A 22951-nucleotide genomic window follows, 5' to 3' on the forward strand; every position below is an offset into this window, starting at 1 on the left:
AAGCCAAGCAGTCAACCAGTCACACTTCAGGGATTTATGTAGAAAATTTGATTTGTGTGCCACAAAATTTCTGCACTAACAAAACAACAAAGAAAAAAAAGAGAGAGAGAGAGAGAGAATGGAGCTCCAATGTTCTTTATTTCACATAAAAACTTAATAAACTTAAAATAGTCAATTGAATAAACGTAATTTGATGACCTGTGACTGGCTAAGGCATTATATTTCAGCTGGATCACCGTCAGTATTTGTCTTTTACGATTAAATTGCTCCTTTGCAACATGCATGAAGTGTGCCACATAAATTTGATCACTCAGGTGAATTGAAGTTAACCAATATTTATTTCAGAGTCCTCACACTTAATGGCAGATTGACAATTCAAGGCCCACATTTTAAGACTCTTGACTGACTTTTTGAAGAGAAACGGAAATGACAGATTCAGCAGCCGAACCCTCTCAATTTGAGCGGGAGAGGACGCGCGTTCTCGTTTTCCGAGATGTCGGAGTGAGTGGGCGACCTCCGGCCAGCTGTGTTTAGCTATATTGGAATTTGGGTTTCCTGGAGAGTTTGAGGATGCCCCCGCTGCCTCGGCTTCGGTGGGGACATGTGTAGGTCGGAGACATAAACAGCCGCGACGCAAGAAACGCACGACCCGGTGCGTTTCGTGGCTGAAGCGCTCCCTGCACTCCCACGCTTTGCCGTGCCACACACAGAGCGGGCCTTCCGCTCGCTTTTAACGCCATTTTGACTGACAGGCGACGCACAGCTGCGTGTTTAATTGCACCTTACCGACCCGTTTTCTTCAGAAACAAGGCAGCACCGCCGGCCACCTCTGCTGAAGAGGTGAAATAAAAAAATAATAATAACAAAAAGGAAATCTCGTAAATGTTTATTTGACACGCCGTTAACGATCTGTGTGATCTGGAAATGCGGCAAACAACCGCGCCTAGATGCTCACGTCCCGAGAAGCTATAAAATCGGTAATGATCAGTTCTGCACATTCCTCCACACGTTAGCTAAACACACCTACACAAAAGCGACGTGTAGAAAAGAAAAATTAAAGACTTTTCCTCTTTTTTTTCCCACCCATCCTCCATCGTTTTCCTCTCATTTTTGTGTAATGGAGTTGAAAGGAGGAGACCGGCTTTAAGATTTAGGAAAAGAGATGTACTAGTATTTACATTTTATTAAAAAAATAATAATTAAATAGCACGCCTGAGATTATATGTATCCTTTTTAATAATCAAAAGGTCGTCTTTATTTTCATTGAAGCAACAGAAGCCTTCTCATAATAAGCCTATCATCATCTTAACCTTCATATTCCTGCAAAGACGATCAGATTTGAGTCTGGACCACTCAAGATCCAGATGTCTATGTTTGTTAACTGAAAAGATGGGTGTGAATATTTTTGGGCTATTTCACCATCACACAAAATTATTGGCCGACCCAACTCTCATAAGTTTCAACACAAATATATTTGAATGTATTTCACCAGGTGGTTCAAGTCAGATATTTGGAAAGCAATTAATTCCCTTCGACAGAGATTTGTTTTTCCTAAGATACGCCTGCTTTGTATTTACACAAAGATCCCAGACAAAAGCAGCATTATACATGTTTAATTTAATGTTTAATAGATCAAGTCTGGCACAGCCAGACTAAAACTAATCTCAGATTAACATCAGATAAAACCCGAAAAAAAATCACTCCAGTAAAAATATGTTCCTGAAGGCGCCACATGAGGGCGCTCTAGTGCATATCAAAATTAAGGGAGAGGAGAGATGGACTCGTGCTTTCAAGCCACACTTCTTGTCTTGCGGTTCAACATTTCCCTCCATGTGGAAAGCATAAACAATAGCAACATGATCAAAGCAGGTGAATGAAGATGAAAAATGAAGAAGAGATTTTCTCAAGATAATTTGTGTAGCTGTGATGGAGCGCACTTAGCTGTACCTGTCGAATCCTGTGATCTCTGTGTCAGCCCTAACCTTTGACCTGTGTTTGGCTAAACCCTGGGCTTTGCACTTGGAAAGAAGTGCAGCTATGACTACGGTGGGGGTTCGTGTCTATCTAAATAAGGACATCAGCGTCCACTGAGAAGTTCAAAAGCTTGCGTTTAAGCTCCGCCTGCGACACAAGGGAGGATTTTGTTCGGGGGGCCTCTGCAGACGACAAGAAGCTTCCCTACCTTCTGCCACAGCATCGTGTGTGTGTGTGAGTCCCTTCAGATGAAGCCTAAACAAACCTCCCTGCCCCCGACATATTTTAACCCCGTTTGAGCATCAAGAAAGAGGGAGCGTCCGATAAAATGCCATCGGCGGCCCACCGGTGGGCGTGGGTCCCAACACACACGCGCATGTGTGTTGGGAAGCGAAATGCTTGGGTGACAGGCTACCGTTGATAAGGCCGCCCTGTCAGACTATCTTGCCTGTGGGTATGTAAGCAGACATGCCAGAGAAGCACACCTAGAGAGGCTGGTGGAAGGCCTCAAACCCAAACAAGCTCAAAGGCAACAAAAGCAGCACATTAGAGAGGAGTAGACATGAAAAAGGACAGAGTGGTCCAAACGTACTGTGCGTGTAAGATCAAAGTTAACGTCCATGTACACAGTCTAAGACTCTGGGTGAATGTAGGAGGAGAGTGGGTGGGTCGGTGCTGATGAAGCCTTTATGGTCTATTGTGGCGTGTCCCTCGTTGTCCTTTGACCTATCACTCTTGCTTCAAACTAAGACAGCGAAGGTATTCTGTGCCTCTACAACACAAGACATGATAAAACATGAACATGCATTCAAATTCAGTTCAAATTCCTGTCAATTATCCAGGAGCAGCCGGATAATTGACAGGGGTACATATTGGTTCTCTGTTTAATTGGCATGAATTCTCTGGGTGTGCGTCCGCATTTTGACCGCAGGATTGGTTGCCAGTCCGTCCCAAGTGTGTTATTGATTACTGAAACAATTATACTACGAATCCTAACCCTCAGCCAAAATCTGAGAGTACGAAAAATGAGTGAGTTATTGGGGAATATCAGTATTTTTGGGCTAAGTTGAAGCATGCAGACCTCCAATGTGAAATGAACAGTTTCATAAGAGTTCTTAAGTTTTTTTTTCTGAATGCTGATATCAAACATAAAGGATTGTGAGTGTGTCAAAAGATCCAAACACTCCCTCAAGTTACTTTCATTTGCATTATTCTTCTCTTGCGGTTTTTCTCACTGACCAAGAATCTTTGGGGCGTCCAAAGAACTTAACATACGAGTGAGAGGAAAACACTAAAGACATCAATTTAATAGAAAAGCAATTCATTCAATGTTTTTGGCCTTTGACAAAGCGGCAGTTGATGGCTCGATCAATGGGTGCTGGGCTTTCGATTAGTGATCAGAAACCAGATACACCAGGAAGCGTTGCTAAAATTAAAATGAGTCAAGATGCAATGTTTGACGTTTCCAGTTTTCATTCACGCTTTCGGTCAGGAGCGCCAGTCCTTTCCATTTCTGCATCGCGTTTTTCCCCTTAAAACGTTGATAATGAAGACGGTGAATTCAAGAGTCTAGGTTGGAAATTAGCTGCAGCTCCAAGTGGAGCCAAAATCGGGAATCACCTCAAACTTCTAATTTGATGTCCAAACTATCCAATTCCTCTAGATGAGAATGAGCCTTTTTACGAAGTAGAGTCTGTTTATTTGAGGCCAATCGAGCAAGATAGGTCAGAATAGCAAAAATATGTAACAATAGTGAATGTTTAGAAGGTTTTAGAAATAAACTTTAAATGAATACGAGTCATTTATATGTGGACAGGCTTTGTAAATGGTGATCCAATCCTCACAGCCAAATCTTAATGGATTTATTGAGAGAACCGAGAGGTTCTCTGTCGTCCTGAAACATAGTTTAAAATGGCAAGAATCGTCAACGTTGTTGTTGTAAGACGTTTTAGGATGAAAAGCATGACTGTCCTTTTCGTCCTTTCGGGAAGCTGCACGTTGCAGTTTTGACAACACATTTAATTGGGAGTTAAAAATATCTTCCCCAGCAGTCGCTGTTCTGGCTTCATTCCTCTGCCTACATTTTTTGCACAGGGCTTAAACACCAACAATTGGGTCAGTGTCACCTTATCTCCCCTTCTCTCCTCTCGGCCGGTTCGACACAAAGGGCACGCTGCCGACCTGTCCCCTCTTCTTTTAACCCTACCCTACGCAACTTTTTCTTCTTCCGCTTTTTTTTTCTTTCTTTCTTTCTTTCTTCTTCTTGCTCCCGCTCTACCTGCTTCAGGATTAAAGTAGAGGAATTCAGGGGCAGAAAGACGCTGCCTTTCACCGCGAGGCCCTTCCAGGGGCTTTCATCCCTCGCTTCTTGTGCTCTCATTCCACCGAGACACACATCCACTATCGCTTTACCTGAGTCTTATTTTAGAAGGTGCGGGCGGCCCACTTCCCCAGTCTGTTCGGCCTTTACTCCACGGCCGCCTTTGTTGTCTGGGTCCCGGTGAAAGAGACTCACATTTTTGTGTCTGCTGGCCTGCCTCTCATTCAGCCATGGGCCACTTTCTACGCAGTCCGATTATGGACTCGAATACACAATATTTATACACTTCTGCATGCAAAATGTACATCTATATGTGCATCTATAGTTTTACCATAGTGGCCACTTCTCTCTTGATTGAAAGTAATCTTTCAATCAACAAACACACAATAATAATAATAATATATACAACTGTTAATTTTAGTTGTATATATTATTATTATTATTGTGTGTTTGTTTATTTAATATTGTATATATTTGACTTTTTGCACGGGAGTTGCAATAGAAATTTCGTTGAATCCTGTTCAATGACAATAAATGCTATTCTATTCTATTCTATTCTATTATACATGTTTTTGAGAAAACTCGCATGCACGTAAAGATCTACATAAAGCATTGAAGGCTTTTCGTAACTTGTACGTTTTGAAGTTGATCAGGTAGGAGTACGTAGAAAATGAGTGAGAGAGGCCCATTTCATTCAATATTGGCTTAAAAATGGTGAAGTCAATAAAACATCTCATTGCAGTTTCATTGCAGACGTGCGTCGATCTTCAACAGTGAGAGAAGGCATTCAAAGAAACAAAATCTCATCTCACCTACGGTGTTTGAACAGCGACAGAGTATTACGGCCAAACGTAAGAAAAACATAAATAAATAAATAAAAAGACAAGAATAAAACCAAAATAATACCAGAATAAAGTCATAACACGTGGGAAGAAGTCATAATATTTGAGATAAAGTCAAAATATTACAAGAATACAGCTATGATATGGCTTTCACGTAACACTACCATTTCATCGCCAAATTATTTTGATAAAATTTTTTCGACTTTATTCTCATAAAACTCGATTTTCTTAATGTTATGACTTTATCCTTCCAGTCTATTACTTTACGCTCATAATTTTATGACTTTATTGTCGTGATTTCATCTGCTTTTCCATTGTCTTTGCTGGGCACTAATACTGCATTGCAGCACTGAGGTGTGTGGACCCAGTAGAAGAACTGTGACAAACAAGGCTGGATAGGAACCTCGCTTCACTTGAACCTCCTGTTTCCAGGAAAAATTAACATTGCTAAACATGCGCAACTATGACTGTTAAACTGTTTAAATCTTTTCAACTGAAATTGTTGCAAAACCACTAGAAAGCCACTAATGTCATGTTAGAAGAGGGGCTTTGGTACACTATGTCAACACAAGACGGTTGCCTCTTTCCATTATTTTCGTCTCCCTTATGAGACGTCAGGAGGAAATATTTCCAGTTTATGCCTCTGCATACCAAGGCTGCCCAGAACTATGCACAAGACGGGACAATAATGCCCTGGAGAGCTGTTGGCACGGCCAGACATCCTAAACACCTGCAGAGACCGTGACGCAGAAATGTCACGGAAAAAATAAATCAAACTAAATAAATAAAACTGGGGAAAAGAAATAAAAATAAAAATCACAACGCTGTTTCTTTTCAATCAAATAAAAGTGCTGCGATTCCAGTTTACGTCAGTTTTAAATAACAGCATGCAAACTAGTAATTTTCTCGGTCTTGTTACGGAGTGGTAAAGTTTGGCAAATTGTCAGACTACAACAAAAACCAGCAACACTCAAAATGGGGGGGGGGTGTATGAATTGTGCCATCAGGAAACATGGGCAGTTATTTTGCATTTATTTGTCGGGGACTTTGCTTAGCCAAGTACACATAGAATTATATAATTATAACAATAGCATAAGGGTTTTATTGAAGACTGAAGCAAAGCTTCAAATAAAATGTGATCGGCGAATAAACGCGTCTCTCTCCCGTGTGAATGAGAAAAGTTGAACTTTTTGAAAAAGCTGTGCCGTGTGTTTTCAGTTCCGTTTGAAGTTAAACTAACACTGCTCTTAAGACAATCACAGAAACACGGTAGTGGCAGTGTGGTGATCTGGGCTTGGTTTGTAGCTTCAGAACCTGGACAACTTGCTGCAATTACTGGAAAAATACAATCTTTCTCTCCACAAAAACAAAAATTACCTATTTAAATCCAATTGTGCAGAAAATATTAGTTTGTATTCTGCTACTAACCTCGTATAATTTATTTCATTATGCATTACGCCTTTGTTTTGTTGTTTCATTGCTTTATTGTACATCACATATATCGCTGACATTATTGGCAAGTGACTTGCTGCATGAAAATTTAGTTAACTACTGATGTAGTTAACTAAATTTGCTGTGGCAACGAACCTGGAACTGACTTGAGAAGATCCATAAATTTCAGATGTCTAATAGGCTAATAGGCTTAAAAACAATTAAAAAAAAAAAAAGATACTAAGGTTTCGGTAGCAAGAGGATAAAAGTTTTCCCTCGGGGATAAACAAAACTTCACTTCAATCTTGTGTGACAGCATTTGTACTTCTCCAGGTAGCCTGTCAGATCCTGATGAATCTCAAACATTAGCAGATGTTTTGGTGGGCTGCCAAGATATCCTGCAAACACACCTCTGCATGAAAGGAGGCCTGCAGTTTACCTGCAGGTTTCCTTATGAAAACAAAAAACGACGAGGGGGAAGCAGAACGGAATCGACCAATTGATTGTGGTCCAGAAGACGGACGTCGACAATCGCACGTCAGTCGACGTTCTCTGACTTTAATTAATTCAGCAGACTCAAAAGGAACTCCGCTTTCTGGGGGTCATGTGATTTGACGTTTCCCATCCTAATCCTATGCGTATCTTACGAAGGCGCAATCGGCACGTTGTGATTTGAGTTTTCGGAAACAACTGATCCGTCTGCACACCGCCTTTAAAGCTGCAGTGTGCAACTTTTATGAATGTTCTTTTATTTTATTTTTTTTACATATTCGTTAAAGCTGTCAATTTTTTCAGTGTTTCCAACGCCAACTAGAACCAACCAATCAGAAACAGGGGGCGGGTCTTATGGCTGTCAATCACAATCATGTGGTGCCATGTGGTGCTGTAGCTAGCGTAGCCTGCTGCGAATGCCAAGGCTAGTTGGCATGGCCGCCGTCGCCGGCAAATAAATGGTTGTCCTGTGACGTTGAGTCGTTAGCACACTGAGCAGCGAGTACATGAAGGTGATGGACAGCTTTAAGAACCTTCTCCTCCTGGCTCTGATTGGTTGTTTTTGCCCAGGATTTCTTCAAACACCGCTGGTAGGGAAGAGGTGGAGGAGACTGATCGTTTCACAGATTACCTGCCTCACGGTAAAAGTTTAAACAAACATGTAAGAAATGTATTCTTCATAAAAGCTACACACTGCAGCTTTAATCCAAATCAATAACACTGAGCTGCTGTTGACTCAGGACCTGTGTGGCACAGAGCCCTTTAACGCCGTCCCACCTGTGGACTTCAGTGGCGTTAACAGCCATGATTAAGAACACACCGACATTGCCCTCTCCATGGTCCAACAACAAAAGTAAAACTGAAAAGAGACAAATAAGCACCTTAGCCCTGACGGGACTCCCAACAATAACAGTTAAAGAATGTAATGTAGTTGCGGCCGTGTCATTTAGGCCCAACAGGAGGCCTGAGCAGAGCCGGCAAGTGTTACCCGATCATTTACCTATAGATACCTGAGCGTAATGAGGCGCTCTTCACTGTGTTATTTAGCTAAAATGGTGTACAGTAGTCGGGCAGTAAGTGTAGGCTTCTGTGTCAGACAGTAATTGTTGTTTAGATCCGAGCTAAAGGGGGTGGGTGAGGGGGGGGGCAGCGAGCAACAGTGTGAAGCTTACACTTAGTCTGGTTTTAGTCTGGTTTTAGGGTAAAGACAGAAGCCTCGCGCTGCCAGTGAAATCAAGACATCACTGCGTTTAAGTTGGAAAAAGGGGGGAGCGGTCACCTGTAATGTGGAGACCGAGGAAAGGAATGTCTTTGTGGATGCATTTGCTGCTTCCCAACTGGGTAGAAGAAGGGAAAGGAAGGACAGAGGAATAACTTTTTTTTTTTTTTTAAATCACATGTTCAGGAATTTAGTTCAGTTCTAAGTAGAGTTAAGGCCAAAGTTATTCACACACCCAAAAGGTTATTCTGTTTCAACCCAGGGCGACTGTGTCTGGTTGAAGGTCTGTGTCACAAAATGGTAAAAAAAAAAAAAAAAAAAAAAAAAAAAGACGTTTTTCTATTTTTGTTTATATTAAAAAAAAAAAAAAAAAAAAAAAAACATCAAAATCATTTGTTCAATTGTCTATAATGATTTCAAAAGCCTTTCTTGGCTTTTTGCATGTCTCCACTGGTGTCTTTGACCTTTCACCTTTTGCAATGAACTCCAAAGTGTTTGAGGTTGTAAAGTATTCCTGCTTTCAGCCCAACCTTTAACTCCTTCCCCAGATTCCCCATTAAATTCAAGTCAGGGATCTGGCTGGGCTGCTTCAAACTTCATTTTAAACTTTGAAACATTTAATGTATCATGATGCATTAGCCATTACGCTACCACACCAGCTGTGTGTTCAGGGTCACTAATTGCAATTGATGTCTCAACAGAATCGATGAGAATCTTGATGCAGCTCTTCTCATTAGGTTGCCTACCCTGGTGGGCATCAACATGCTGGAAATGTGGCTGCAAACGATTCCATTTCAGTGTCGCGCCCACCAAACCGCAGAACAATCTCCTCCTCTGTCCAGATGAAAGTTGGTTCTGTTTTCTACCCGACTCATGGAAATGGTTTCCTCTATTATTCGTTTCGGCGAGGTCCAGAAAATGCAGGGTCTGTTGGACCGTCTGCTGTGAGATGTTGCCACCGGCAGAAACCACATTCCCTGGGATGGCCTTTGAGCAAACCCTTCACCTCTCACACCGACAACCTTCAAGGGCAGGTGTTACGTTTTGACCTCCTACCAAAGCCTGTGAGGTGTGGCCACTGGAGCTCAAAGACATTCAGGTATGACCTTGCTCCACTTTCTCGACTTTTGCTCCTTCAGTGCAGCAAGAAGTGCTTGGAAAGGCGCTTAACCTTGAATCTTTCAACCCACTCACAATTTTCAATGGCTATTCAATTTGCTCTTGCAAATTTTCAATAAAATGGTTCTTCTTCGCTGAAATATGCTGCACTCATCCAACTCTGTCCTTTCCCAACAGACGAAACACGTCGGTAAAGTCAGACAGATATTAAATCAAAATCTGGCTTCACTGTTTCCAAGGATTCAAAAATATAATTAGTGACAATAAAACCCTTCCCATTTCTGATGGAATGTAAACAAGATCGAGTTAATAATGGGCAGAAAGCTGCTGCAGGGTTACTGCTGAAGTCGGACTAAGTACAATGCTTTTCTAATCCCTTTTTGACCTTAGAGGAACTTTCGCCTCTATAACTCACACCGTGACCCGGTGACACTCACACATGTTCGGGAGCTTGTCAATGCGCGAGAATTTATATCTGAAGGTAGCAGCGTTGTACCAAACTGCAAAGCATCCAGAAAATGTAGGCGTCACTGCAAGTTGCGGCTATAAATCAGCAGAGTCGTAGCGCTCCGATTGCTGCTCCGATTGCTGCTCCGATTGCTGCTCCGATTGCTGCTCCGATTGCTGCTCCGATTGCTGCTCCGTTAGGGCCGACGGCCGGGAGGTTTGTGCGCCCCTGCAGAGCACGATCCGCCAGCGTCCAATTGGCAAAGCTTTGTTTTGATGTTACTGGTGACGAAGTAACATCAAAACAAAAACAATCCGAAGAAAATGTCAATCCCATTTTCTTGACAAGAAAATGAATTCTTTGCCTGCAGCTACTCATCTCGATTTGATCGTATTCCCACTCCTGAAGGAACCCCGTTACTCCGCACAGAGAGGGATTGTTGAAACATGCATTCTACAGACTAACACAGACCACACTTTCATGTTTGCAGGTGATATGCAAACCTGATGTAAATGGATAAGAATGTAAATGTGAGCCTGAGGGGGGCCTGGGTGCAGATAAAGTACCCCAACTTGCTAAAAACAGCACAATCTAAGATTAAACAAGGAGTTGTGGGTTTGTATTGTTTATAAATTCAGTTAATGCCCTTCAGGGGAAACAATTAACTAATTCCTGCCATCTAATGTTTCAATAAGCCACAAATATTTGTGCACACAGGCTCATCTAAAACGTGCACAGACAATAATAGTTATCAGAAAATCTGAAGATGGGGGCATGAAATAGTAAAAACTGTAAGAATTTAACATTAACCACGTAATTTAATTGTTCTGTAATTACCTAGATCAGCTATGACAGAGACGAAATACCATCGACATGCGTAAAGAGCTTCACCACCACAAAATGAACCTTAATATGAGCTTAATTTTATTTCTTGCATTTATATGTCTGCCGCTGTGATGGAACAGCACATTACATGGCTAATTACTGTCTGATTTCTAGACGGCGAATGATTAATAAATGAAAAATATTTCAGCTATATACTCGATAACCCGAGGAGACAGAGGGGAGTATTGTCTGTGCTAACATCGTGTTCTCCGTTTTTTTTTTTTTGTTTGTTTGTTTTTTTAGACAGAGGTTGATTTTAGAGACCATGCAGCCGACTCACCCTGCTGCCTTTCTCTGGGAAGCACTTGCACCCTCTGCTGCAGTCCAGGCCTGCGCACGGTTCGTCAGACGTTTCACCCTGTAAGAAACAGATAAAAACAAAAGATAGGAAGTAAATCAATGTGGCTTTTCACCGAGGCACTTCCCAAAACTTCACGACTGTCTAAATACAGCAACAAAAACAAAACAAGCTGTTTACTAATTCACATTTAGAAAGTCTGTAATTGCTAATTTGACGAGCAAACTTGTTTTTAAGATAGAAAGTTTTTTGTTTTTTTTTAATCTTATCTTACTTTTCTCTTCCAGCAATGACAGTAGACCTTTTCTTGAACTTTACCAGCGAATCAGTAACTGGTTCAAAATGTGTCCACAACCAGAGTCAGAATCAGAATCAGTGCCTAAAATTTATCTGAAGGACATCTTTAAAAAAAGAACATATTTGATACATTTCAGGGTATTTTGATGTCCGGCAGTCATGAAGACTATGCCCCCTAAAGCTTTCCACCAATAAACAACCACATTTCTACGAAGCACTCACCACCTTAAACATTCAAGCTACCAGGTCATGCAGCCCTATGAACCCCAGCTGCAAAATTACTTTGAGTAGACAAAAAAGATAACGGTGCCTTCTGACTAAATAATAAGCCAAGAGGTAAAAAGAAAGGATTAATTAAATCGGCTAAAAAAAATCTTTCCTCTCTTTGCATTTTGATCATTCTTATTGCTAAATTTTGACAATTCCTGTTGTGTTTTCTACACTCAATTAGGGAAATCCTCATAATCACAAGAAAGATGTCCACAGATAACCAGGGTTTGAGAAGGAAAAGGTTGAAAAAAATAACAAAAACAAGGAATGTGACTGAATGACACACTTTTAATATTACAAACAAATAAAAATGCCTGTGAAAGATGTAAAAAATATATATATATTACATGGTCAATTTTAGTGAGTTTTTAGTGGAGTATTAAATTAACAATAAATGTTGCTTAAAATATCAATCGCTGTCAATTCATAGCGATTGATATGTTAAGCATACAAATTCAGAAAGACCTTTTAATAGTCTAGCTACAAAATATGTTTTATAGTTAGTCTAAATCTCGGGAGTTGATGCAAACATAACAATTCCCAATTATTTTGCATATCAAAGTACTTTTGCAATCATTTCTCTTTCTGTGACCACTGTTGGAAAATCAAGACACAGTATTGAATTGGTTGCAATCTGCCGTTTGTGCCACTAGATGGCACTGCAGCCGACATTCTAGACCTTGAATTACACACCTATTTGTCATTTGGTCTTATATTGATTGACATATTAGGTAAGAACCAATTTATATAAAACCTCTCATTGGATGAAGTGAAATGACTTGCCTTAGAAGTAAGAAGAACCAACATTCTGATCCAGCCTGTTTTTTTAAGGCAGACTTATTACCTCCTAAACTCCATGTGAATTGCAGATTAGCATTGAGTTCAATGGGTGACATTCCTCAGATAGCGATGGAACATCATCCAAAGGTTTCACACCAGAGCACCAAAGAAAGAGCTTTTATAAGCTGCCTTGTGAGAGAAATAAGCTTACATACATGAGGCTCTTAAAACTTCAAAAAACCCACATGGTTGGTGTTTTGGTCCGAGGCCGAAGGGTCACAAGGGGGTGAGAGATCTGACCTTTTGGTCATTTTTGGTATACATGCCTCAACACCTTCATAAATGTTTAAAACTTGTCCTACATGAGGATAATTTGAACCTTTCATTTCCTGACTTTATAATAATATAAAGGACGGCAGGTTGCTGGTGGTCGGTCGACGCATGATGGAGGTCGGGGTGGATGAGGTCGGAGCGTGCGGGGCTTAATCAGCTCATACGGCTGCCCACAAGCTTAGCTGATAAAGGTCAAGCAGCTCTTGTTAGAAATCATCGGCTGGTCGACCAGGTGCAGCAGGGGCATGGGAAAGTGTGGCCCTCAATGTGAGGTCCTAAAGAAAGGTTTGGGAAAAATAACGCCGCCACTAAGGGGCGTGTCGTTTTGATAAATCACATTTCTTGGTTACATAAGAGTTACATATCAGCTTTACTCCAAGTAAACATCAGCAAAGGTTTAAACCCAACAAACTTAAGACTTGATTCTGAAAGAAACAGCCTGAAAAACACCTGGTTCAATGGCTTTTCAGCTGGTACTCATCTAAATTACTCTGTTATTATCATAACCGGTTTATCTGTGAGGAGAAAAAACAAAAAACAAAAGAAATAAACAGAGGGAAGGCCTCAGCACACACACAAAAAAAATTTTATAAAATGAGCAAGCGGGCCTGTCACACTGCTGGAAGATAAATTGCCCCAGACGTTATTGCGATAAACGATAATATTGTTGTTTTGAAGTAATCCGATGGTAATGGCATAATAATAAACTCTACAGGAAGCTACATTAGGACTGCCTGTAACTTACTTGAACTTAGTTTCCTTCAGGAATTTAAAGAACTGAAAAGAAAATAAATTGGGCGAGGCCGAAGTCTTTGTCTGATAATTGCGACTATTACAACTCCTCCAGGGGCAGACTGATCAGATGGGGCAAAAAAAGAAAAGGTGAGCTTTGCACAGAGAAGGGAGGGGAAAAGGAGAGAGAGAAGGAGGGGAAAGGTCAACAGTGCCGGTCCGACTTTCTTCCTTATGACCCCAATTCCTCTACCTTCGGCAAAAGGAGGCCAACAGTGAGCAGAGAGCCGAAGGAATTAAGAGTCGAGCACTAAACTGGATCCGAAAGAGAGATTCAACCTCTGGACAGATAAAGGTCGCTGCAAAAGCAAAGACAGGGATCAGACGACCAAATTATTATCATTATTATAATTATAACAGATGCTTAGTCACCGAATGCCTATAAAGTACATTTCAGATTTTTCTATTCAAAACCTGTTTTCTGACTCATTGGTCGTCCAATCAGAGCAAGTCGATTCACATAGAGGAGGTGTGGGGTGGGAGGGGGGTGGGGGGAGTTGGTTTGATCCAAAACCCTTTGTTGTGGGACATAATCCGGCCTCCACTTGAGAAGGGTGGAGATGCACTGATCCGCATTCAGTTCCCTCCTGTCCACACCCGCAGCCGAAACTGATGGATTGCATTGGGAAACCGATGCTGAACCGGCACCCGAGGGAAGACATTTGTTCCCGCTGCTAAGAGAGAGAAACACGAGGCGGACAATCTACTTCAACAACTCAAGTCCTGAAATCTTTAAATTTTTTTGAACAATAACTTTCGTTTCATAAAGGCCAGATGTGAGACAGTTTCCCTGCCGTCAGATTCTCCAGCAGTATTCCTTGATCTTCGGGATGCTGTTCGTTCTCTTATGTTGTATCTGACCTTCACATATCATCACTTACATACCCAATTGCTTACACTGGATTTTACGGGAGGGTATCACTTTCCACACTGCTTTAGATGTTCCTTGTTCGGTCGTGAAACCGCCAATGAAAAACACTCAAGTTTTTGCAAGGTAGCATAAGAGGCCAAAAGCAAAAATCCAGTCATACTTTGCATGCATGTCCACATGCAAAACACGAATCGACTCGTCAACGAAGACTCACGTAGATTCCTCCGTCTTCGCACACATCATCACGTCTTAGGCTCTTGTCAACTGGAATTACCCGGTTATTCGCCTTTAAGCTTTAAGCCACTATGTCCCAATCGATCCGTTGCTGTTTGCTCATACTTCACTGTCCAAACACTTTCATGTTCACATGTCTGGCTGGGTTGCTTCACACATGTGTGCTCAACTCTCATGACTGTAGGCAACCGGGTTTACGTCTGGGTCTGCCTTTTCATACCTATAAAGTCGGCCCAGATGAGGTTCTGGTCGACCGGAGCGTGACGTACGTTGGCCCTTTCTGAGCTCTACTGTTGAGCAGAAAATGCTAAACAATTTCTCAAACAACAATAAAAATAAACAATCAGCCTTCGTAGTGGCAAAGATTGAATAACTTATTATCTGCAAGCCACAAAGAGCGCCTATATTTAAATACATATGTATATATTCGTACTGGACATGCACATTAATAGGAGAAAGTTTTATTTTAGTGCTCCCATTAGCCATCCCATTTTTTCACAAGTAGTACTTAAACTAGCACAACACTTAGCTTGAAGTCTACAGCTGCGTTTCCACAACAAATGTGTGCAAATCTTTGTCTATATTCTGCCAATGTCGAAAAAACACACAGTTTTGTAACTCCGCCCAATAAGAAATGAAATTCAAATCCCTGCGTGAGTGACGTGATAAGTCATGAGAAGCCACAGCAGCGACAGATTTAAACAGTTACATAAAATATATTTATGATTCATCCTCTGCGCTGGTTCTAGTCATCTATCAGCTGTCAGCTGTCGGCGTTTTATTCAGGCGTTGGAGCAACAAACCCGTATGCTAAATTCTGGGGAATTTACGGAAGAGCTATGGATTTAACACGTTGGAGTGACAAAGCTTTTTGTGAGCTGTGCAACACTGCGAGAGGTCTGGTGGGTCCAGCTGCACATATCTGAGAAAAACAAAAATGAACCACCATTTTGTACCACTTCCTGTCTTCGTCTTTGTGGTTTTCACCAGTAGTAACAGCCGGCTGTTCATCAGCTGACTGATGGGATGCGGAAAAAAAACAAAAACAAAAAACGTTTCCTTTGCAGTTTTGTGAAATACATCTATTTTGATCTGGCTGAAAAATTACCTCAGACTTTTTTCTTTTTTTTTCGAAACTGGCATGTTTCCAACAAGCAAGTTTATTTTCATAGCTTCAATTTGTGTAATTTTACGGTTAAAACTCCTGAAGTCACTGATCCAGTTACTCGCTGAAACTTCACAACTTTTTCCCATCAAATGATCAGTTTCTGTGCTAAAAGTTTCGACTACAAAGTCGATACATTTCATTTCTGTCGAGTTCAGAGAAACAGAAACATCCACAAGCTAACGACGACCTTTCGCGCTCCTTCCCCGAGGAAAAAGTGGGAATGCTGTTAATCCGCAGCATGTCAGTCAGAATGCCGTCACACGGTGTGACCCCCACGGGAGGTCACCGAACCGACTACCGTCAGTTTTTAGCAACACGACATGTACAAGGTCTGTCGTACATGTTGGCGAGATTAGAGCTTTAAAAGCTTTTTTTTTTTTTTTTTTGACTCCGGAGACGTTATTGCCGTTATCAGCTTTTAGACCTGAACTCGATGTTCAGAAGAGCAGCTGCTTCTGCGAACAAGAAGCTCGAGTTCATTTTGGTTTTCGTCCTTCCCTCCGTTCCCTTCCTTTTTTCCATCAACTCTCAGACTTGCCCCTCTTTTCTCTTAAACTCTCCCCTCCCTCGTTGGTTCTCCTTCCACCAGCTCCATCTGTGACCCCGAGACATCCACTGCAGGAGACGAACCAGCTGTGTTTGGGAGTCCAGAGCTCCTCATCTGTTTATTCTCCACTTCAAACGTGCCATTGGCTGTTTGTCCGCCAACAACAACACACACACACACACACCAAAAAAAAAAGTTAAATAAAATGGAAACAAGAGCACAAATCTGCAAGACTTTGATGCTTCGCGCGTACGAACGAGAGCCGATGCGTGAATTCGGGAGCAGTTTCAGCTGTGCGTCATGTCCGCGCTGTGTGGGTGTTCTGCTCTCCTCGACGGGGCCACCCATCTGGAGTCGGACCATCAGAGCGGCGGCCAGGCGGAGGAAACTCGTTGGTTTAAAAGCGGATCCAAACAGGACGTCGCACTCGGCCAGGTGAGGTCACCACCGGCTGAAAGGAAGGTAAACTGGTTTAAAGGTTCGCAAATCAAAGCGTCTGATGCGTCAGACAAACTTCGATTGTTTAGCAGCCCAGCGAAACGTGTTGGCGTGATTTCATTCAGTGATATTTTGGGAAGTGCGTTGCAGGAAATGTGCTTGAAAACCAACTAATTTAGTACATTTCAAAATATTGAAAACTATTCTCTGTGCTAGTTTAGGTTTAAGGCAAATGATGTCACGTCAAAGTGTCCGCCAAAAAAGTCAAAACAACACGATTTCAAGAGTAAACGAGTAAATCTCCCACGCTGAGGAAATGGAGGCTTTCTCGAGTCACTGATAAGATCGGATGTCTCTTTTATGGGTTTTGGATCAAATCCCAGCCGGCGCATGGCTCTCTCTGCATTCACATGGACGGCATGTAAATCCCTGAGCATCAAACGTCTCGCTCACTTTGCATCCGAACCTCTTCCAAAGCGGGCTATCACCGCGTCAGTCGCGTGTCCAGACCTGCCCACTTGAGTCCTTCAGATTTTCACTGAGGAAACGCCAGTCGTCTCTTCAAATCCAGACTTTGTCAGCGACAGGTGAGTCTGAGCAGATGGACGTTGCGACAAGTTAGAAGATGCAGTAATGTCTTGACGGGTTGAAGCAAATCTTCATATCGGCACACAGAATCAAGCTCAATGGGAAAATTGTCAATTGAAAAAAAAATTTTTCAAGTAAAAAAAAGATTTGATTTGGGCGTCACGGCTCTCCAACCAGGGCGCCCTCACTACAGGGGCGGCATGAGGTTTCAAAAAATAAATCGTCAGTCGGCAATCGTCTGACCAAGATTCCCTTTGCCTTTTTTTTTTCATTTGAGGTTTAGCAAAAGTGGGAGCAGCTTTGTGTTGCCCACACTAAACATGAGTAAAACATGGCCGTACGCCAGTTTGGCAATTTTGAACTATAATGCTAAAATAAAGAGGCTGTTTAAAGTTTCCAAACAATCTGTGGTCTTTGATCGCCTCCAGAGACTAAATGAACCTGGATTGAATTATTCCAGACTTAACAGAGACTCCAAAAAACAGTATTGAAGAAGCATTAAGAAGTATTGAAGGCCGCCAATTGGACGACGTCGTCATCTTCTGGGAACCAATCAGAGACCTGCATGTTCATATTTGCATAATTAAGTTGACAACAGCAGTCACAAAGGATTGTTTTCAATCTATATTTTTGGGGCTGCCTGAAACTGAGTTGGACATTCAAATCAAGATCTGATCGCTAGCGAAACATGAACTGATTTTTGTTTCAGAAAGACACCATGGATATGTTATAAGGAGTAAAAATCTTCAGTAGACGTAAAAAATAAAAAAAAACACTACTAAAAAGAACAAGAAAAAAAGACTGTTCCTTCAAGTAAGTTTGCATATGAAAACTTGTATTTTTTACTTTACACACACGCACGCACGCACACGCACACGCACACACACACACACACAGGAATATCCTTGTTTCTGTTTCCTCTGGCTAAACATTCTGGAGTCATGATGGAACAGAGACAACACCATTAGCAGGATTAAGACTCTGCCTGTCTAACCTTGTCTCACTCTGCCGTCTCTCCCCCTCCCTGTTTTTTCTCAACCCGTATCGCAAACCAGTTCACAACACTCTAAGGTAACAATTTCAACATTTTTCATCTGCATCTTTCACGAACAAACTGCAAACACGCGTTTAGCTGGCGAGCTGGAGCGTCGCGTGTTCTCACCGATACGACTCACGTGATTTACGGCCCGGATCGTCGATCCTCGTACCTGGTATTTCCACCCCGAGGGGCAGCCTGCTGCAAATACTTTGGCCCCCTTCGAATGTTAAGGTTAGGACCCGTCACGCAGCCAGGGGACCCGGGTTCTTGTGAATTTGTTCTGCAGCAACCACACGATCTTTACATCTTCTTCAAAACGAGGCTGTTTTCAAACAGAATGGCCATCACTACACATTCAAAATATAGATATTTTTTTCACGTTTTCAGTAACTGCACTTGATTCACGCGACACCATTCAACATTTTCACATCACGTCGGCTCAGTTATAAAACTTTGCGTGCGTTTTAGAATGCACATTTTCCCTCATTTTAACATTTGGACACAGATGAACTCATCTATCATTGATGACAAGTCATTTTTCTGCGACAGACTGGCGACCTGCGACCCCGCCTCTCGCCCTGAACGTCTCCTGACCCCAGTAGGGACAAAAGTGTTAGAAATGGATGAATAGATGGATGGTCAAGTACTTTTTATTATTTCATACCAGTTCTAAAACTATGATCATCTGCAGTTTCTCAAAAAATATAAAACGGTATCCCTGTGAACTCCCTGATATTGTTAAGACTCGATTAGCGTGTTATCAGATCCCTTGAGAAGATGTCAGCTTAAAAATTTCCGAACTACTTCCTTCGAGGAAAACTGTGATGTTTCCTTCCTCCTGGCGACTGGTTTGTATGATTGCCTCCAATGCCAAAGCCGCAGACTGGGCAAAATTTCCTTTGCAAATCTACAGACTGTAGAGAACAAATCATTCAAAAATCCGGGAATCTAAGATTTCAAATCTAAAATCTGAAATTTTTGTTTTGCCTTTAATATTTCTCTTTTTTCTGTTTTTGTTAACAGTGAAAACCATTTGACTTGTAAAGTGATCTTTAGTCGCCATCTTGATCTATGGCGAGGGAAAAAAAGAAAAGAAATAATTTATGAAGTTTTTTCTCAACCTGCACTTTCTTTCAAGTATTTTATTTATGCTTGATGGAAAAAATAATAATCTGCAAATAATCTGTTATGTTCCACAGAAAAATGTACAAATACTGAACAATTTCACCATGATAACCAAGACTTACACTAAATAGAGCCCTTGCTCTATATCTTTATATAAATGAGATAAGTAGACCGATAATTGTAAAAAATGATCAGCATCTGGTGTCAAGTTCAGATGTAAAGTTTGAGTGGCGCTTAAAAAAAATGACCTAACAATAGGACGTTGCATAAAATGTTGCATTTTGGGTAAAAACCGGTTGTTTTGGTAGAGAAAAGTCATTTTGAAGTGATGAGTTAAAAAAATAAAAACAAATTCCAATTTTCTAGTTCAGAAAGCAGAAATAAAATGGAGAATGTATTAAACTCGGAAACATAAATAATATTAAAGAAGGTAAATTCACCACAGCTCGACCATCAGAGCAAATGAAAACCCCCCAAAATTCACTCAGATCTCAGGATGGATCGACACATTTCTGTAGTTCCAGTGATTGTTGTAGCTAATCATTAACGTCAAACACACAAGTGATGAAATCCAGATGAATCGTCCTCAGAACTCACAGGTTTCAAACAGAAACGTCGACACGATCTGCTTCGCCCAACCGCCAGGATACGATTTCATGGTTTGAGATGTTACAGCGGTGCGGGGAACGCCAAAATAAACCGTGGGCATCTGTCGGGACCTGAGAGCCGAGAGCGCAGTGATCGATGGAGCAGGTGGAGAATGTTTGGATGCTTTTCGGTCGGGCAAGCTTTAACAGAAACAGCCGACTGGAAGAGACGAGAAGCAGAGAGACATCAGCTTGGACTCTCTTTTTTTTTTTTTTCTTTTAATGCAAAACAAATAAAGAACTTGCATGTCGTCGAAAGGGGCAGACATAAACCGGTGGTACAAAAAACAACTAAATGTGAGAAGGAGTAATCTGACCCAAAGCACGAAACGAACGATGAAATGCTGAAAAGTCACTTTGTGTTCGCTGCAGTGTGATTGACGAGGCTCTTGTGCACTCAGACTTCCAGATATCTGAGATGATGTTTGGGCTTGTGGAAACATTCACTGTGAATTTGCATATAAGACATGTAAATCTAAAGTCTTTTGTAAATCTAAAGTTAGCATAACTGCTAACACAGACATGAATCATGCTGCTTGTAAATTTTTTATTTGCATTATTATTATTATTAATTTAAATTTTTTTGTTGTTTTTGTTTTTCTCAGTACAAAAGTTTGATTGTTTTAATGCTGGCAAAAGATTTTTCTTTTTTCTTACAACCTTCTGACTGCAAGACAACATCTCTACCACCGATCCACAGCCGTAAATCACTTGTCACATTTCTTTGATGAATCTGTTATTTTCACAAGTGCCTAAACAAACCCGGCGACACGCACGACCGCAAAGACGAGTCATTGTTTTTTTTGACAAATTTGGCAGGATGTCACAGAGACCAGACACGCGAGGAAGCTCCAGTGAAATTAGATCAACGCCGCAAAGGAGTGTTTAATGTTTGAGATGAGTTATGGAGGTCGGCGCCGTTTGAGATAATATTTACAATATAGATTTAGACTGCTAACAGCAGCCGCAGGGTGTCGTCATCAATCCAGTTATCTAAAGGAAACGTCTGAAACGGAGAAAATCCGCGCAGACCAACCACAGGAAACCACATAATCTACACGTGATCTCAACGTTAGAAATTAAAACACGTTTTCTAAAATGATCTTGATAATTAGCTCCTGTTTTCAGTCGCGTTTTTAGTGAGGCGTTTATTCTGCGGTCGGAAATTCAGAGCTTTATAGCAAAACTTAAATATTTGATTCTAATTTAATTTGAAAAAGATTTCTTCGCAGTTTCCATAGCAAAAGGCTATGGAAAGGCTGAATTAGGTTTAGGTTTGGACTTTGACTGGGCCAATAAACCACATGAACATATCTGGTCGTTGCAGCTCAGGATTTATGTTTTGGGTTGTGAGTTAAAAAAAAAAAAAGTAAAGAAAAAAAGGTGCAGAACAGAAGAAAACTAAAAACATCAGCATTGAAATAGTTTGTCAGGTGCAACGATCCGATACTAATATCTGTATCGGCGGCGATATTGAAAAAAAATTCTAGATCGAACATCGCTGGCAATAAGATCTATTCGCTCTAACTCTATGCCTGAATGTCACGGTTTATTACTAATTTTACATTATATTTATGACTCGTTTGAAAGGAGCCTTTGACCTGGAGGGACAGGAGGCGATGGAGGAGAAGCGGAGAGCATAATGGGGGCGAACAATGGAGGGTAAAAGCACCGGGGCAATAAAAGCCGTAATGGGACCAGAAAGGCCCAGGTGAAGGCCAGCTGGGAGGAAAACAGGGCGTAACGCCGGACAGGTGAGACTAATGATGGTGTAAAAATAATCCAGTAGGAGGCCGAGCAATGAGGGACGGAAGAATAAGAAAAAAGAGGGAGGGAAAAAAAAAAAAGCAAAGAAACAAGATCCCGCTTGACCCGAGTCCAGAACGTTTCTCTAACACACTGCGCGACAGTGTGGCTCCTTGAAGAGCAAATGTAAAGACGTCTTCATTCCTCATTCTCTAAACTTTTAAATCTCAGTTTTTTTTTATTATTATTTATTTATTTTTTGGAAAATTACCAGTTTTTTTCCAATCACTTTCTTTTCGGTCAGACTGGTCCAACTGGTTCCTGTCATTCAGCTGGGATAGAATAACAGATCTGCAAATGTCAGTCATCATTGTGACTTTTCTCATTTTTAACCATCTAATTGTAGCTCCACTGGGTAAAAACAAAAAAAAGAAAAAGCATCCCCACAGCATGACACCGCCACCACCGTTTTGCACTGTGGGGACGGTGCGTTCAGAGCAGAACGTGTATCTGCAGTTTCCTCCTCGTCTTTGATTGGTGCCACGTTTTGTGCTGGTCTGTCGCACAAAATCACAATATTGTCACAAAACGTGAAGAAGTTTGAGATTTTATCTTTTTTCTCTCATTTTGCAAATAAACGTGTTGTTCTTTCAGGCACAGATGACAGGACTTTGATCAGAATGTGCAAGAAAATATGAAAAGAATAATACGTACAACGCTTGAATAATCCACAGGATCATCTAAATGGGCATGTTGGTTATAAAAGAGAAATAACTGGAAGATTAAAAAAAGAAGTTTTTATCTGTTTTGAACAACGATATGGCTGCATATGGAATTGGGGGAGGGAGATGAGCCGTCTCTCAATGACACTTCCTAGAAAGTGATGTCTGACTGGTTTAAGTCAGACAAGCCTCCACCACACGACCCAACAACACCAATTTATGACACATTCTCCTGCTGACAGCCTCTTTTTGGACTCGACCGTTTCAGCGTTTCAGAGCTTCAGTTCCGTGGTGCGACTGGAGAGCCGGTGGTAATCTCACCTGTC

At 41.3% G+C, this 22951-nt stretch overlaps 1 protein-coding gene across 4 annotated transcripts in view; it reads right to left on the reverse strand.

Annotated features, from left to right (window-relative positions):
* col4a6 (collagen, type IV, alpha 6) overlaps positions 1-22951 on the reverse strand; it is a 106667-nt gene that overhangs the window by 42467 nt on the left and 41249 nt on the right. For all 4 annotated transcript variants that reach the window (XM_055021290.1, XM_055021289.1, XM_055021288.1 and 1 more), the window contains exon 4: positions 11011-11088. In XM_055021290.1, the coding sequence (XP_054877265.1) occupies positions 11011-11088 (78 nt within the window). The remainder of the gene's footprint in view (positions 1-11010; positions 11089-22951) is intronic.

The sequence above is a fragment of the Poeciliopsis prolifica genome, unplaced genomic scaffold (genome assembly GCF_027474105.1).
Source record: "Poeciliopsis prolifica strain line A6 unplaced genomic scaffold, Auburn_PproV2 SCAFFOLD075, whole genome shotgun sequence".
Classification (NCBI taxonomy): domain Eukaryota; kingdom Metazoa; phylum Chordata; class Actinopteri; order Cyprinodontiformes; family Poeciliidae; genus Poeciliopsis; species Poeciliopsis prolifica.